The 18712-nt window shown below is 43.8% G+C and overlaps 2 protein-coding genes across 2 annotated transcripts in view; one reads left to right on the top strand and one right to left on the bottom strand.

The window, feature by feature from the left end:
• LOC115168910 (voltage-dependent calcium channel subunit alpha-2/delta-3) overlaps positions 1–18712 on the bottom strand; it is a 167469-nt gene that overhangs the window by 42032 nt on the left and 106725 nt on the right. The window contains exons 21-24 of the mRNA XM_029724429.1: positions 18205–18298; positions 17839–17934; positions 17551–17672; positions 16546–16623 (exon numbers count right to left, since the gene is read on the bottom strand). Of these exons, the coding sequence (XP_029580289.1) occupies positions 16546–16623; positions 17551–17672; positions 17839–17934; positions 18205–18298 (390 nt within the window). The remainder of the gene's footprint in view (positions 1–16545; positions 16624–17550; positions 17673–17838; positions 17935–18204; positions 18299–18712) is intronic.
• Positions 142–7127, top strand: lrtm1 (leucine rich repeat transmembrane protein 1). The gene is made up of 4 exons (XM_029723923.1): positions 142–645; positions 2178–2568; positions 3025–3230; positions 5463–7127. Exons 1-4 carry the CDS (start codon positions 639–641, stop codon positions 5936–5938), a joined length of 1080 nt encoding a protein of 359 aa, XP_029579783.1. The 5' UTR covers positions 142–638; the 3' UTR covers positions 5939–7127.

Raw genomic sequence — 18712 nt, 5'->3', positions numbered from 1 at the left:
GAGAGAAGACAGAGAGAGGAAGAGATAGAGATAGAGAGAGAGAGAGAGAGAGAGAGAGAATAACCAGACATGTGAGTGTACAACCAAGCTGGCCAATGAGATAGATCCAGAGAGAGAGAGAGAGAGAGAGAGAGAGAGAGAGATATACATATAAAGAGAGAGAGAGAGTCAGTCCAGTGCTGTTATTCCCAGGCTTGCTAGCTGGCAGTGAAGGCTACTGCTCTGTTCTGTTCTGATCTCACTGCTCTGATGGGGTTTACTGCCCACAGAGTCAGGGCTTGGGGTCCTGAGGACACTGAGTGCTTCTGTTGCTGATCCCTGACCCCATCTATTCCTCCCTCCCACTGGGCATTGCTCTACCATACCAACCCCCTACAACCTACCAACGTAGCTGTGGCTGCTAACGCACGCTATCCGACGGCTAAGGATCGAACCTCAGCGAGAAGGCTAACTGGACAGCTCATGGATTGCTAACAGATTGCTAATTGGAAGCTAACCAGAACTGAACCAGAAGCTACACGGACTTCTCAACAGGCTCTAACTGGACTGCTAAAGGATCAGTAACCAGCTTTCAGCCCCCTCTGCCGCTCTCCGCTCACCCAAGAACGGCTGACCTGGCCAGGGGACAAGAGGCTGATATGACAGGTAAGAGATCCAGTGGAACAGATAACAGAGAGCTGGAACACTGGAGCATCAGCAGGGCTACTGTTAGAGGAAATCTGTCAACTCAATAACTCAACAGTGAGATTCTGTCTAATAACTATGAAGTGGCAATATTATCGTCACATTTTTATTATGTCTTTGAGTGTGTTGTGTGTGTCTGTGCGTGTGTGCGCATGTGTGCATGTTTGTGCATGTGTGTGTGTGTGTGTGTGCATGTTTGTGCATGTTTGCGCATGTGTGTGTGTGTGTGTGTGTGTGTGTGTGTGTGTGTGTGTGTGTGTGTGTGTGTGTGTGTGTGTGTGTGTGTGTGTGTGTGTGTTGAGTAAGTCACAGTGGCGTAAAGTAACTAAGTTAAAATATGTTGAAGTAGTACTGAAGTAGTTTTTTGTTCAGTACTTTACTATTTAAAATTGTAACAACTTTTACTTTTTACTCCATTACATTCTTAATGAAAACATGTACATTTTACTCCATACATTTTCCCTGACACCCAAAAGTACTCATCATATTTTGAATGCTCAGGCAGGACAGCAATATGGTCCAATTCACGCACCTATAAATACAACATGTTGTCATCCCTTCTGCCTCTGATCTGGCGGACTCACTAAACACAAACACTGTGTTTGTAAATGATCTGAGTGTTGAAGTGTGCCCCTGACTGTCCGCAAATACATTAAAAAACAAGAAAATCGTACAATCTGGTTTGCTTAATATAAGAAATATGATGTATAACATACTTTCTACTTTTACTCAAGTATGAAAATGTAGTACTTTTTCCACCACTGTACTTAAGTGCATTTAAAACCAGATACTTTTAGACTTTTACTCAAGTAGTAATTTACTGAAGTATGACAATGGAGTACTTTTTCCACCACTGGTGGAATGACATTCGTGTGAGTCATTTGTGCTTTACCTGAGGCGTTGGTTGGTACCCTCCTCCAAGTTCACAAATAATGACCCTCTCTGACAAGCTCTCTACCCAGCTGGAGAGAGAGACCACGACATCACACTCATACCTCCCCTTTCACCTTGTCTGATACTATTACAACTCAACTCTGGTGTCTATGAGGAGTGTTACCAGGCCGCTTTCAGAGTATCACATCTCCCCACCGTATCCCCTCTCAGATCCTGACACTATAAATACCACTATGTCCCAGACCAAACAGACACAGGAAGTTATTTCAATGAGGCCCGCAGAGGATCCGATACCCAATATCTGGGGTGTGTGTGTGTGTGTGTGTGTGTGTGTGTGTCAGACCTTGGGAAGAAGATATGTATCTCTTCTTTGAACTAGAGAAACCTTCAGATGAGTTAAATATTTATGATTGTTTCACAATTGACTATAAAGTGTGACTGTAAAGTTGTTTGTGTGAATAGGTGTGTATCTGATCTCTCTCTCTCTCTCTCTCTCTCTCTCTCTCTCTCTCTATCTCTCTCTCTCTCTCTCTCTCTCTCTCTCTCTCTCTCTCTCTCTCTCTCTCTCTCTCTCTCTCTCTCTCTCTCTCTCTCCACAGCTGTAGTAGCAGTTTCTATCCTCCTCTCCCTCCTCCTCCCTCTATCCCTCTCCTGTCCTAAGGGGTGTGTCTGTGACGGCCGGGCGAAAGTCGTTGACTGCCGAGGGCGGGGCTTATATGACATCCCTCGCCATCTCCAACCCGACACTCTAGAACTCCATCTCCAAGACAACCGTATCCGAGGGCTGGGTTCCATGGCATTCAGAGACACGCCCCTGCTGCGTGTTTTGGACCTATCCAATAACTCCATCACGTCTGTGTCTCCCTCTACACTACTCGGTCTGAGAGGGCTACAACGTCTCAGTCTGGCCAGTAACGCCTTGAGAGAACTGGACAGAAGACTGCTAGGGCCAATACGATCTCTATCACACCTTGACCTGTCCCACAACAGGTACCCATACAATCTCTATCACACCTTGACCTGTCCCACAACAGGTACCCATACGATCTCTATCACACCTTGACCTGTCCCACAACAGGTACCCATACAATCTCTATCACACCTTGACCTGTCCCACAACAGGTACCCATACAATCTCTATCACACCTAGACCTGTCCCACAACAGGTACCCATACAATCTCTATCACACCTAGACCTGTCCCACAACAGGTACCCATACAATCTCTATCACACCTAGACCTGTCCCACAACAGGTACCCATGCAATCTCCATCACACCTAGACCTGTCCCACAACAGGTACCCATACAAACTCTATCACACCTAGACCTGTCCCACAACAGGTACCCATACAATCTCTATGAGATGATAAATATCTTGTACCCAATCACTCTCCCACCTCCACCAGTAGTATCATTGACCTCCTCTGTCTCTGTTCTGTGCCCAGTCTGACAGGTCTGCCTGGTGCTATGGGGGAGAGCCTGAGGAACCTGTCCCAGCTAGGGCTAGCCCACAACAGGCTGCAGCGGCTGGATAAGTCCCTACTGGAGAACCTGGAGGGCCTGGGTCACCTAAGCCTGAGAGGGAACCCCTGGAGGTGTGACTGCCAGGTCATAGGCCTCAAACTGTGGCTGGAGACCTTCCTCTTCAGAGGTGAGGATGGATGGATGGATGGATGAATGGGTGGATGGATGGATGGATGGATGGATGGATGGGGGCCAGTTGAGTCATGTGGATGGGGTTTAAGCAACCAGTGAACTAGTTACAACCAATGGCATAAGTACAGTTCCACAGTTCCAGTTTAACCAGCTATCCTCAAAGCTGGCAACACATGTCACCATCACTCACTGCTTACAAAATACGCTGTTGACCTCTACTGAGAATGAGGACAGGGGAAATGCATGTGCACATACATACTGTACACACACACACCCACGCTGAGCCAAAACCCCCATTACGCTGAGCCAAAACCCCCATTACGCAGATCTGTAATAAAAAAATGCAATACCCTTCCTCCAGTGACACATTGCGGATTAAGCTAAAACTGTCGTCCAATTAGCAAAGAGAGTGTGTGTGCACCCATGTGAATGTGTGTGTGGTTTATCATGTTATTTTTATCAGATAAGTAATGTGTGGGTAATGTAATGTCACAGATGATCCCTGTGGTGCCACAGTCTGGACCCAGCAACAGGAATGTGGCTGAATACAGATGTAGGATCATACTTTGATCACCCTGTTGCAGGAGAGCTTTTATGCAATGAAGGAATTGTAAAACTACTTGTGTATTTGAGGTTTAAAAAGGCTTTTGAAGTTTGAAATTTCTACTTTGAAATGTCAGACTTGATTGTTCTTTATGAAAAATGTATCAACCCATACAAAACAACTAGTATTACAATGCACATAATAATTCACATTTCCAGTTGCTGCAGGATTATTTCCTACTGTAGCAAACTGGCTCAAATCAAGTTCCTACATCAGTATGAACATGTTAACCACTGGCACATGCACCTCAAAGACAAAGAGTGAGAGAACAGAGGGGAGGAGGAGAGAGGGGAACTTTGGTTATTCCTCCTCATGTAATGGGTAGTGTAGGGTGAATGTGTGACTGTAGTGTTAACGTGTGGGGGGGCGGGATGAATGGAACTATCAGTCTGCTGAGCTAATGGACAGATGCATTATAAACAGAGGAATAAAAAGATGAGCATGGTTATGAATTCCTCCAATCAGTTCAGAACGCATCATCGCCATCTCTCAGATGACGATGAATTAAGATCAGGCCTAATGAATGAATGTAATCAGAGGGAAAAACTGCTGATCATCCCTGTCAGAAAGCTAAACACACAAACACAACACACACATCAGAGGACATGTGTGGCTAAGTACAAATGCTGTCACACACTCAACCTACATACAACTAATTTCCCTTTATAAAGGCCATCCATGCTGAAAGTTTAATATAATGAGTACATCTAAATAAATGTATACTGATGGAGCACTACTGAAAATAGGATATGTTTAGACTCACAGAGAGAAATAGAGAGAGAAAGAGAGAGAGAGAGAGAGAGGGAGGGAGCTGAGGGCGTGAGGGAGGGAGAGAGAGAGAGCAAAAGGGAGAGGAAGGGATGGAGGAAGAGAGAGAGAGAGAGAGAGGGAGAGGGAGAGAGAGAGGGAGCTGAGAAAGGGAGGGAGAGAGAGAGAGAAAGAGAGAGGGAGCTGAGGGAGGGAGAGAGAGAGAGGAAGGAAGGGAGGGAGGGAGCTGAGGGAGGAAGAGAGAGAGTGAAAGAGAGAGGAAGGATGGAGGAAGAGAGAGAGAGAAGGAGAGGGAGAGAGAGGGAGAGAGAGAGGAAGGGAGGGAGGGAGGGAGCTGAGGGAGGGAGGGAGGGAGCTGCAGGAGGAAGAGAGAGAAGGTTATGTCCTGACTGTTAACTTGTCTACCATGCTCTTTACTGCCTCATATTTGAATGTTCAGTCATTAACAGAATCAGGACACACTCGTTAACTCTGGCCATCTAAATCTAAAAAAGAAATGAAGATCCTCTGGTAAATACCATCTCAGATCTCAGGTAGCCTTATTCAGGTCAGTGTTAGCTACTGTGATTAAAGGTAATTGTGACAGGAAGTTAGACTGAAGTCAGACGTAGCATGTGTCACAGGGGGGGTTATTGCATGGCTGTTCTCAACAAGTGACAACTCACAGACAGTCAGTCATCACACTTGTTCTGCCTGTTTACTCCCTAGCATTCGCACCATAGCATGGACAACACCTGCAGCAGTGGTATTTTATATAGCTGAAAGGTTTTAGACATGAAGCGAACATTCAGGGTTTCTATTGATATAATAACCTCCCTCCCTCTCACCACCGTCTCACTCTCTCTCCATTTCCAGGTGGAGTGGTGGATGAGGTCTCCTGCTCCCAACCAGAGGAGATGAAGGACAAAGATCTCCAGAATGTTCCCTACCAGCTCTTCCATTCCTGCATGACCACGAGCTACAACTACCTGTTCTCCAACATACACCACCTGGAGTCTGACAGGTCCAACAGGGGCCACACCCACGGCAACACGCACGGCCCCCTGGGAATGGGGGAGGGGTATGGAGGAGGGGGGAGTGGTCTCCCTGAGTGCGAGCCCAAGCAGAGACCTCGCCCGGTGAACCTGCGTCACGCCATCGCCACGGTAATCGTGACTGGCGTGGTGTGTGGCATCGTGTTGATGATGATGCTGGCTGCAGCGGTGTACGGCTGTGCCTACGCCGCACTCATGGCCAAGTACCAGCGGGAGCTGAAGAAGAGTGAGGCGACGAGTAAGGGCGATCATGGCAGCGCAGACGAGAAGGAACCACTGGAGAACGCTATCGCCTAGGAGATGGGATTGAATGAACTGTGAACTTTAACCAACAAACTTTGAATCTGTAACTTTGAACCCTGTACCTGAAACTACTGTCATAGGTGTGTGTGTGCGTGTGTGTGTGCCCTGACTTAAAACTCAAATCTTCAGCTTAAACTTTAACCTCTAGTCCCATGGACTAAACTGGGACCTGACCCAAAACCTTTGTCACCTTACCCATCATTCATACCTGGTCTACACCTCAACCAGAGGACAGGACAGCCCATGTCAACCACTGATGGAGAAAGCCATTGCCTGTGACAGGTTTTGTTGGTATCAATAGTTCACCTCATAGTGAAAGTTGTAATGTTATTTCCCAACACAACATACCCCCATGTTGTCCCATCCAAAACTACTAAATGCAAATAAGAGAACTACAGACCATATCTACTGAGAGTTGAAATCAGTACAAAGTTAGCACTTCAGAAGGGAAAGAGAGAAAGGAAGCTAGAAACGTCTTGTGCAGTATTTACCTATCTTACATATCTACACTCCTTTACTTTACAGTGATTGAACACTTTGTAATGTATCTCTCTGGATGATAACCAGTGAAGAGTGCTGTGGTGTGGAGCGGAGTCTTGGTACATCAGGTGCTGTGAATATAAACTGGGCAAGACACAAATCTCTAGATCTCTGTGTCTGGGGTCTCCCAAATATATCACAACATATCAATTCCATTTCCTCTGAGGGTAGTAAAAATGGATAAAAAACATGTTGATAAATGTTTTGTTTGTTGATAGTGTAAAATGTTATCTTCTGAATTATTAATAGTTTGTATTTTGTTTGGTTTTCTTTGTAAACTATTGTTCATATCTTTTGATTCAGTCTAATTTTGAAGTGCAGATTCTTAGTAGGCAGCTATAATGTGTGTGTGCTTTTTAACGTTTTATTTAACCTTTACTTAACCAGAAAAATACCCTTTAGGTAAGGAACCTCTTTTGGGAGGGTAACCTGGCCAAGAGGTTTGTGTGTGTGTGTGTGTGTGTGGTGTGTGTGGTGTGTGTGTGTGTGTGTGTGTGTGTGTGTGTGTGTGTGTGTGTGTGTGGTGTGTGTGTGTGTGTGTGTGTGTGTGTGTGCTGAAGGAGAAAATATGCATATTTTCCTTAATGTGTGGAAGATGGATGATTCTACAAGCAATAATGAAACAAAACTAAAATAACATGGACACCATGGGTTGAGTCTTTTCATTCACACACACACACACACACACACACACACACACACACACACACACACACACACACACACACACACACACACACACACACACACACACACACACCATTGGGGATGACATAATTGGACAGTGAGCTATTGTGCTATTGTGCCAGCAGCTATTGTGGCCTGCATCATGAATTACACTGCACAGTGATGGAGACGGAGGGGGATGTGTGTGGAAAGGGAATGTGTTTCAATGTGTGTATGTGTGTACGTGTGCATGTGTGTATGTGTGTGTGTGTGTGATCATGCTTGCGTGTGACAGAGAAAGAGAGAAACAGTCAAAGTCACCTCTAACCTATTTCTGTGAAACTCACAGGACCCTAAGAGGCTATCAGTCCATTTGACCCTGTGAGTGTGTGTTCCACACGACGAAACACGTACGTGTTCTAGAAGCTGCCTGAAGGATCCAGCTAGCCATACAGTAAAGACCCTCCAACCAGAGACTGTGCACACACACGCACGCACGCACGCACGCACGCACACACACACACACACACACACACACACACACACACACACACACACACACACACACACACACACACACACACACACACACACACACACACACACACAGGCTATGAGTCAGAGATGTCTGCAGTGCCCAGGATGTGTGAAGTCACTGGGCTGTCGTGTTAAGTTAGCATATTAGCCTATTCATGAAGCTCAGGCCAACTGGAGCAGAGAGGAAAACTGGCCCTAACCGGCCTATACTGAATTACCATTAGGCTGCATCTCCAGTCCAAACATCATTACATCCCCTCTTCAATCTGAGCAGCACAATTATCATTACTGCTCATCAGTACCTACCTATATAGAGGCTGTCCTCACCGCTGTTACACTGAGTTCTCATAATCTCCCCTTTCACAGTGTGTTACTACTGTCTTACTACTGTGTTAATGCTATGTGTTTGTACATTATATGTTTCTGTTGAGTTTAATTTTTTTGTTGATGAGCCGATCACTGCTATTGGTCATACTATTTCCACTGAGAAGACAGTTCTACTGTATATAGAATGGTGTGTGTGTGTGTTTTGTGTGTGTGTGTGTGCGTGGTGGCACTGCACAGACGCTCCATCTCTCTCCTTCTGCTCCAGCACACTGTCGTTTCCCCCAGGCCAACGCTACCCACAATGCACCACTCGCATGTCATCGCATTCAGACACCGTGAAATCATCTTCTCTCCTTCTGCCCCATTTTCTTCCTTCTCATTCTGTCTCTCTCTCTATTCTCCTCTCAATATCTTTCTCTCATTCTATCTTTTTGTATAGTCTCCTGTCTTAACTACTTTGTCTCTCACATCTCTATTTTCCTCACATCCTCTCTCATATAAAGTATCTCTCTATTGTCCTCCTCTTCCCTCTTTTCTCTCTAATCTCTTTCTTGTCTTACCTTTTTTTCTTGCACTTGATGTCCTTGCAACCATCTTTAAATCACTATCACTTTTTCTGTTTCAGAACATCAGTCTAATCTGGACAAGAATGGTGTCCTGCTGTTGTTTCAAAACCCAGAGATGAGCTCCATACCGCCCCCTTGTGTCTGATGCTGTATGTGGTAAAGCACAGATAGATAGAACATGTTGCACTATAAATCAACTCTCCCTCAAACACAGTGGAGCTGATCTAGGGCCTGCTGGATCATCCCAGTGATGAGAAGATTGTCTAAATTGCTGCACATGTTGTGACGGAATAAGATTACCCATAATCCCAGGACACAATGACACTGCATATATCAGCCACGTTCAGACAGCAGTTAGGGAGGAGGTGAATAATCCTGAGGACAGCACATACTGAGCGTTACAGAAGAGGTTGTGTGTGCGTGCGTGCGTGCTCGAGCGCCCATCCTTCAGTTCTATATCATTACCCAAAGGAGGGCTTTCTACAACTCCGGTGTATTCCTACTTAGGGAGAGGTGGGTAATGATGTCATGGAATAGAAATATCCTCCATTAGACATCTTTTATCCTCATTTAATATGCTAAAGGGAACAACACATTATGTTGAAATAGAGTATGAGCGTTGCACTGAAAGGAGTCTTGGAGGAGGTGAAGCTCAGACCTACAACAGCTCAGCCTTTTCCTTCTCTCTCGCTTCCTCTTACACATAAACACACACACACATTACCCTAACACACACACACATTCCCCTAACACACACACACATTCCCCTAACAAATAAACACACACACGTTACCCTAACACACACACACACACATTACCCTAACACATAAACACACACATTACCCTAACCCACACACACACACACATTACCCTAACACATAAACACACACACATTACCCTAACACACACACACACACATTACCCTAACACACACACACACACACACACACACACACACACACACACACACACACACACACACACACACACACACACACACACACATTACCCTAACACATACACACACAAATTACCCTAACACACACACACACACATTACCCTAACACACACACACACACACACACACACACACACACACACACACACACACACACACACACACATTACCCTAACACATAAACACACACACATTACCCTAACACATAAACACACACACATTCCCCTAACACACACACACACATTACCCTAACACATAAACACACACACATTCCCCTAACAGATAAACACACACACATTCCCCTAACAGATAAACACACACATTCCCCTAAAAAACAAACACACACATTCCCTTAACACACAGACACACATTACCCTAACATACAAACACACACACATTCCCCAAACACACAAACACACAAACACACAAACACTCCCCTAACACATTAACACACACATTCTCCTAACATATAAACACACCTTGAAAATATGGAGAGTGGTACTCAGTGATGTGTTGGATTTGCCACAAACATAACACTTTGTATTCAGGAAAAAAAGTTAATTGCTTTGTCAAATGTTTTTGAAGTATTACTTTAGTGCATGTTTTTGAATATGTTTATTCTGTTCAGGCTTCCTTCTTTTCACTCTGTCATTTAGGTTAGTATTGTGGAGTAACTACAATGTTGTTGATCCATCCTCAGTTTTCTCATATCACAGCCATTAAACTCTGTAACTGCCATAATAAAGGGATTGAATACATATTAATGCAAGACATTTCAGCTTTTAATTAATTTGTAACATTTTCGAAAAATGGAATTCCACTGACATTATGGGGTATTGGGTGTAGGCCGGTGACATAACATCTCAATGGAATCCATTTTAAATTCAGGCTGTAACACAACAACATGTGGAAAATGCCAAGGGGTGTGAATACTTTCTGAAGGAACTGTAGGTAGGGGTAAAGGATAGATAATAGACAGTAACAGCAGTATACTGTAGGTAGGGGTAAAGGATAGATAATAGACAGTAACAGCAGTATACTGTAGGTAGGGGTAAAGGATAGATAATAGACAGTAACAGCAGTATACTGTAGGTAGGGGTAAAGGATAGATAATAGACAGTAACAGCAGTATACTGTAGGTAGGGGTAAAGGATAGATAATAGCCAGTAGCAGCAGTATACTGTAGGTAGGGGTAAAGGATAGATAATAGACAGTAGCAGCAGTATACTGTAGGTAGGGGTAAAGGATAGATAATAGACAGTAACAGCAGTATACTGTAGGTAGGGGTAAAGGATAGATAATAGACAGTAACAGCAGTATACTGTAGGTAGGGGTAAAGGATAGATAATAGACAGTAGCAGCAGTATACTGTAGGTAGGGGTAAAGGATAGATAATAGCCAGTAGCAGCAGTATACTGTAGGTAGGGGTAAAGGATAGATAATAGACAGTAACAGCAGTATACTGTAGGTAGGGGTAAAGGATAGATAATAGACAGTAACAGCAGTATACTGTAGGTAGGGGTAAAGGATAGATAATAGACAGTAACAGCAGTATACTGTAGGTAGGGGTAAAGGATAGATAATAGACAGTAACAGCAGTATACTGTAGGTAAGGGTAAAGGATAGATAATAGACAGTAGCAGCAGTATACTGTAGGTAGGGGTAAAGGATAGATAATAGCCAGTAGCAGCAGTATACTGTAGGTAGGGGTAAAGGATAGATAATAGACAGTAACAGCAGTATACTGTAGGTAGGGGTAAAGGATAGACAATAGACAGTAACAGCAGTATACTGTAGGTAGGGGTAAAGGATAGATAATAGACAGTAACAGCAGTATACTGTAGGTAGGGGTAAAGGATAGATAATAGACAGTAACAGCAGTATACTGTAGGTTGGGGTAAAGGATATATAATAGACAGTAACAGCAGTATACTGTAGGTAGGGGTAAAGGATAGATAATAGACAGTAACAGCAGTATACTGTAGGTAGGGGTAAAGGATAGATAATAGACAGTAACAGCAGTATACTGTAGGTAGGGGTAAAGGATAGATAATAGACAGTAACAGCAGTATACTGTAGGTAGGGGTAAAGGATAGATAATAGACAGTAGCAGCAGTATACTGTAGGTAGGGGTAAAGGATAGATAATAGCCAGTAGCAGCAGTATACTGTAGGTAGGGGTAAAGGATAGATAATAGACAGTAACAGCAGTATACTGTAGGTAGGGGTAAAGGATAGATAATAGACAGTAACAGCAGTATACTGTAGGTAGGGGTAAAGGATAGATAATAGACAGTCACAGCAGTATACTGTAGGTAGGGGTAAAGTGACTAGACAACAGGATAGATAATAGACAGTAACAGCAGTATACTGTAGGTAGGGGTAAAGGATAGATAATAGACAGTAACAGCAGTATACTGTAGGTAGGGGTAAAGTGACTAGACAACAGGATAGATAATAGACAGTAGAAGCAGTATACTGTAGGTAGGGGTAAAGGATAGATAATAGACAGTAACAGCAGTATACTGTAGGTAGGGGTAAAGGATAGATAATAGACAGTAGCAGCAGTATACTGTAGGTAGGGGTAAAGGATAGATAATAGACAGTAACAGCAGTATACTGTAGGTAGGGGTAAAGTGACTAGACAACAGGATAGATAATAGACAGTAACAGCAGTATACTGTAGGTAGGGGTAAAGGATAGATAATAGCCAGTAGCAGCAGTATACTGTAGATAGGGGTAAAGGATAGATAATAGACAGTAACAGCAGTATACTGTAGGTAGGGGTAAAGTGACTAGACAACAGGATAGATAATAGACAGTAACATCAGTAAACTGTAGGTAGGGGTAAAGTGACTAGACAACAGTATAGATAATAGACAGTAACAGCAGTATACTGTAGGTAGGGGTAAAGGATAGATAATAGCCAGTAACAGCAGTATACTGTAGGTAGGGGTAAAGGATAGATAATAGACAGTAACAGCAGTATACTGTAGGTAGGGGTAAAGTGACTAGACAACAGGATAGATAATAGACAGTAACAGCAGTATACTGTAGGTAGGGGTAAAGGATAGATAATAGACAGTAACAGCAGTATACTGTAGGTAGGGGTAAAGGATAGATAACAGACAGTAACAGCAGTATACTGTAGGTAGGGGTAAAGGATAGATAATAGACAGTAACAGCAGTACACTGTAGGTAGGGGTAAAGTGACTAGACAACAGGATAGATAATAAACAGGAGTAGCAGCTTGATGAGTCAAACGAGTGAGTGCAAAAAGGGTCAATGCAGATAGTCTGGGTAGCTATTTGGTTAACTACTTAACTAACTATTTAGCAGTCTTATTGGTTGGGGGTAGAAGCTGTTCAGGGTCCTGTTGGTTCCAGACTTGGTGCATTGGTACTGCTTGCGGTGCGGTAGCAGAGAGAACAGTCTATTACTTGGATGAACATACGATTCCAGGCTCCTGGCCTTCTTGGCAGAGTTCCTCTGTCCAGTGTCTGTGTTCTTTTGCCCATCTCAATCTTTTATTTTCATTGGACAGTCTGAGATTTGGCTTTTTCTTTACAACTCTGCCTAGAAGGCCAGCATCCTGGAGTCACCTTTTCACTGTTGACATTGAGACTGGTGTTTTGCGGGTACTATTTTATGAAGCTGCCAGTTGAGGACTTGTGAGGCATCTGTTTCTCAAACTCGACACTCTAATGTACGTACTTGTCCTCTTGCTCAATTGTGCACCAGGGTCTCCCACTCCTCTTTCTATTCTGGTTACAGCCAGTTTGCGCCGTTCTGTGAAGGGTGTTGTATACAGCGTTGTACGAGATCTTCAGTTTCTTGTCAATTTCTCGAATGGAATAACCTTCATTTCTCAGAACAAGAATAGACTGACGAGTTTCAGAAGAAAGTTATATGTTTCAGCCTATTTTGAGCCTGTAATCGAACCCACAAATGCTGATGCTCCAGATACTCAATTAGTCTAAAGATGGCCAGTTTTATTGCTTCTTTAATCAGGACAAATCAAATGTTTTATTGTCACATGCACTGAATACAACAAGTGTAGACTTTACCATGAAATGCTTACTGACAAGCCCTTAACCAACAGTGCAGTTCAAGAAGAAGAAAATATTTAGCAAGTAGACTAAAATAAAAAGTAATAATAAAAGTAACACAATAAGAATAACAATAATGAGGTTATATACAGGTGGCACCGGTACCGAGTCAGTGTGCAGGGGTACAGGTTAATTGAGGTAATCTGTACATGTAGGTGGGGGCGAAGTGACTATGCATAGGTAACAAACAAACACAGAGTGTACAAAAGGGAGGGGGGGTCAATATAAATTGTCTGGTGGCGATTTTATGAACTGTTCAGCAGTCTTATGGCTTGGGGGTAGAAGCTGTTGAGGAGCCTTTTGGTCCTAGACTTGGTGTTCCAGTACCGCTTGCCATGCGGTAGCAGAGAAAACAGTCTATAACTTGGGTGAATGGAGTCTCTGACAATTTTATGGGCTTTCCTCTGACACCGCCTATTATATAGGTCCTGGATGGCAGGAAGCTTGGCCCCAGTGATGTATTGGGCCGTTCGCACTACCCTCTGTAGCGCCCTACGGTCAGATGCCGAGCAGTTCCCATACCAGGCGGTGATGCAACCGGTCAGGATGCTCTCAATTGTGCAGCTGTAGAACCTTTTGAGGATCTGGGGAACCATGCCAAATCTTTTCAGTGTCCTGAGGGGGAAAAGGTTTTGTCGTGCCCTCTTTACGACTGTCTTGGTAAGTTTGGTCCATGATAGTTCGTTGGTGATGTGGACACCAAGGAACTTGAAACTCTGAACCCGCTCCACTTCAGCCCCGTTGATGTTAATGGGGGCCTGTTCGGCCCTCCTTTTCCTGTAGTCCACGATCAGCTCCTTTGTCTTGCTCACATTGAGGTAGAGGTTGTTGTCCTGGCACCACACTGCCAGTTCTTTGACCTCCTCCCTATAGGCCATCTCATCATTGTCGGTGATCAGGCCTACCACTGTTGTGTCATCAGAAAACTTAATGATGGTGTTGGAGTTATGTTTGGCCACGCAGTCGTGGGTGAACAGGGAAAACAAGAGGGAACTAAGTACACACCTCTGAGGGGCCCCAGTGTTAAGGATCAGCGTGGCAGACGTGTTATTGCCTACTCTTACCACCTGGGGACGGCCCGTCAGGAAGTCCAGGATCCAGTTTCAGAGGGAGGTGTTTAGTCCCAGAGTCCTTAGCTTAGTGATGAACTTCGTGGGCACTATGGTGTTGAACGCTGAGCTGTAGTCAATGAACAGCATTCTCACATAGGTGTTCCTTTTGTCCAGGTGAGAAAGGGCAGTGTGGAGTGCAATTGAGATTGCGCCATCTGTGGATCTGTTGGGGTGGTATGCAAATTGGAGTGGGCCTAGGGTGTCTGGGAGGCTGCTGTTGATGTGAGCCATGACCAGCCTTTCAAAGCACTTCATGGCTACCAACGTGAATGCCACGGGGCGATAATCATTTAGGCAGGTTACCTTTGCTTCCTTGGGCATAGGGACTATGGTGGTCTGCTTGAAACATGTTGGCATTACAGACTCGGTCAGGGAGAGGTTGAAAATGTCAGTGAAGACACTTGACAGTTGGTCCGCGCATGCTTTGAGTACATGTCCTGGTAATCCGTCTGGCCCAGCGGCTTTGTGAAAGTTTACCTGTTTAAAGGTTTTGTTCACATCAGCTACCGAGAGCATTATCACAGTCATCCAGAACAGCTGGTGCTCTCGTGCATACTTCAGTGTTGCTTGTCTCGAAGCGAGCATAAAAGGCATTTAGCTCGTCTGGTAGGCTCGTGTCACTGGCCAGCTCGCGTCTGGGTTTCCCTTTGTTGTCCGTAATAGTTGTCAAGCCCTGCTACATCCGACGAGCGTCAGAGCCGGTGTAGTAGGATTCAATCTTAATCCTGTATTGATGCTTTGCATGTTTGATAGTAAACAGTTTTCAGCTGTGGTAACATAATTGCAAAATGGTTTTCTAATGACTAATTAGCCTTTCAAAATGATACACTTGGATTAGCTTAACACAACGTGCCATTGGAACACAGGAGTGATGGTTGCTGAAAATTGACCTCTGTACACCTATGTAGATATTCCATAAAAAATCTGCCGTTTCCAGCTAAAATAGTCATTTACAACATTAACAATATTTACACTGTATTTCTGATCAATTTGATGTTTTTTAATGGACAAAAATGTGCTTTTCTTTCAAAAACAAGGTATTTTCTAAGTCACCTCAAACTTTTGAACGGTATTGTATTTAAATGTGATATTTCCATTTTTTATTTTTAATACATTTGATAAAAAAATCTAAAAACCTGTTTTTGCTTTGTCATTATGCGGTATTGCGTGTTGATTGATGAGGGAAAAAAAGAACTGAATACATTTTAGAATAAGGCTGTAATGTAACAATATGTGGAAAAAGGCAAGGGGTCTGAATGCTTTCTGAATGCTCTGTACATGGGTCCTGTAAATTTCTCAAATTTTCAGTAAATTAAAATCTTCTTGGTCACGTTGTCCGGCGCCACACTTCCCAACGTAAACTTTCCCTGACACACACACACACACACACACACACACACACACACACACACACACACACACACACACACACACACACACACACACACACACACACACACACACACACACACACACACACACACACACACACACACCACAGTCCTCCTCCATAGCCAGCTGTGTGCAGAAGGAAGGCCAGAGGTTGACCTTCAACCTTGCCTGAGGCTAGAGGGGAGGACAGCCATTCGCTATCCAGGCAAGATGACGCACTATCCAGATCAACAGAGTCTGAGTGAGAGTGTGAAGTAGAAGGCACCATTGAGGAGAGTGTGTGTGAGAGAGAGTGTTGTGTGAGAAATGCAGAGTGTGTGCGTGTCTAGATCTCAGTGTGTTTGTGTCTGTGTGTGTGTGTATGTGTGTGTTTAGGAGGAGTTAAATCCACTCACCGGCAGCAATGGGGGATTTTCTTTCGTCCAGTAGCTGAATGGCAGTGCTGGCCAACACTACACTATTATTGTCCTTTCCTAGGACACATACAGAACACACACCATCAGTCTCCTTGTCATCACTACAATACGCATTCCTGCAGGGTATCTACATTATATACTATCCTTTGACCACCGCAGAAAGTAACTAGAAGATCAGCAGTATTATTAGAGTGTGGTTTAATGGACTCCCTGAGGCAACAGCAGGCCACTCAAAACATGTTCTTTCAATAATACCTTCGGAAGGGCACTGGTTTCTCTGAGTGTGTGTGTGTGTGTGTGTGTGTGTGTGTGCGTGTGTGTGGCAGCTCGTTATAACATATCCAATTTCAACCCATAGCAATCAGCCCTGTCCACAAGAACACAGCCCAGAATTAATAAGAGTGATAGAGAGAGAGAGAAGAGAGAGGGAGAGACAGAGAGAGAAGAGAGAGGGAGAGACAGAGAGAGAGAGAGAGCGAGAGAGAGAGAAGAGAGACAGGAGAGAGACAGAGAGAGAGAGAGAAGAGAGAGAGGAGAGAAAGAGGGAGGGAGAGAAAGAGGGAGAGAAAGGGGAAGGTGAAGGAAAACATGGAAATAGGGAGAGAAATAACTAGAAAAAGCAATGGTAAGGGAAAAATGGATTTGGTTGAATGCAATCATCCTCTGCAAAATATGTGTGTAATGGAAACGGTTTATGTTAGGCAGTAACCATTTACATATCAACTTATTTTCATGTTCCCTCTCAGGCATTTGGCTGCAATATGGTACCAACCACTAAAAACAGCCCTCTAAACATCTCACTACTGGGGGAGTTAAACAGGAAGGACTGTGTGTTTCTCTCTCTCGCTGTGTGTATTTAAACCACTCATGTCATTTCTCCAGTGGACAGAGGGTGGAGCAGTTGTACCAGATTCGACTGTGTGTTCAGGCTATCAAAGGAGGACTGTTCAGTGATGTTTTCACATAGAGGACAGGTGTACCTACCTGTGTTGAAGGGGAGAGAGTAGACAAAGGTTCCAGGAACCTGTTCTGCTGCTCTCTTGTACCACAGGGGAAAGTGATCGGCGTTGAACACCCCTTCTTTATCTTCAGCTGTCAGGAAATCTCTTGAAACAGACAGAAAAAAGAGGTGATGAAACAGGAAAATGGACAGACAACGTGAGAGGACCAACTATTAACAGTCATTACAGGAACACTAACTTCAGGGAATTGTGGGATAGCGTGTTGCGGACCATTCATCTGTCAGCGTCAGCCTGTGTGTGATGAACTTACTGATTGGTCAGCTGGTCCGGAACCACAAACAAGTTGATTCTGGAGAGGCCAGTACGTGTGCCCAGGTAGGCTATCTCCACGCCCTTATCAGAGTTCCTGGAAAACATACAAGCAATAATACTCATGTAATACTACAGTAATACTACAGTAATGCGTCACACAGTAGATACAGAATGAGAGTACCAAACAGCTAAGAGCATCAGTAGTGTAAAACCATGGTACATACTAGAGGGAGATATGGAGAAAGAGGTTGTGTGTGTGTGTGTGTGTGTGTGTGTGTGTGTGTGTGTGTGTGTGTGTGTGTGTGTGTGTGTGTGTGTGTGTGTGTGTGTGTGTGTGTGTGTGTGTGTGTGTGTGTGTACATACTCTGACTTGTTGAGTACCAGGCTGGTCCAATAGGCCTCCAGTGGAGCTGTTACTACAGCATCAAACAGAACCTCCTGGATCAATTCCTTATCACCTAGGATAGAACACAATATAATATAATGTAACATAATAGAACAGAACAGAATATAATAGAACAGAATATAATAGAACACAATAGAACAGAATAGAAAATAACTGAATAGAACGGAATAGAACAGAACAAAATAGAATATCATCAAACAGCATAGAACAGAATAGAATAGAATATAATCAAACAGAATAGAATAGAATAGAATAGAATATAATCAAACAGAATAGAATAGAATAGAACAGAATACAATCAAACAGCATAGAACAGAATAGAATAGAATATAATCAAACAGAATAGAACAGAACAGAATAGAATATAATAGAAAAGAACAGAACAGAATAGAATATAATAGAAAAGAACAGAACAGAAGTGAGACAATATTGAGGCATCAGATAGACCAGCTAAAGGACCAGTAAG

Source organism: Salmo trutta, chromosome 30, assembly GCF_901001165.1.
Source record: "Salmo trutta chromosome 30, fSalTru1.1, whole genome shotgun sequence".
Lineage (NCBI taxonomy): Eukaryota > Metazoa > Chordata > Actinopteri > Salmoniformes > Salmonidae > Salmo > Salmo trutta.
Note: the sequence above shows the minus strand (reverse complement) of the source record. Positions and strands in the feature narration are given on the sequence as shown.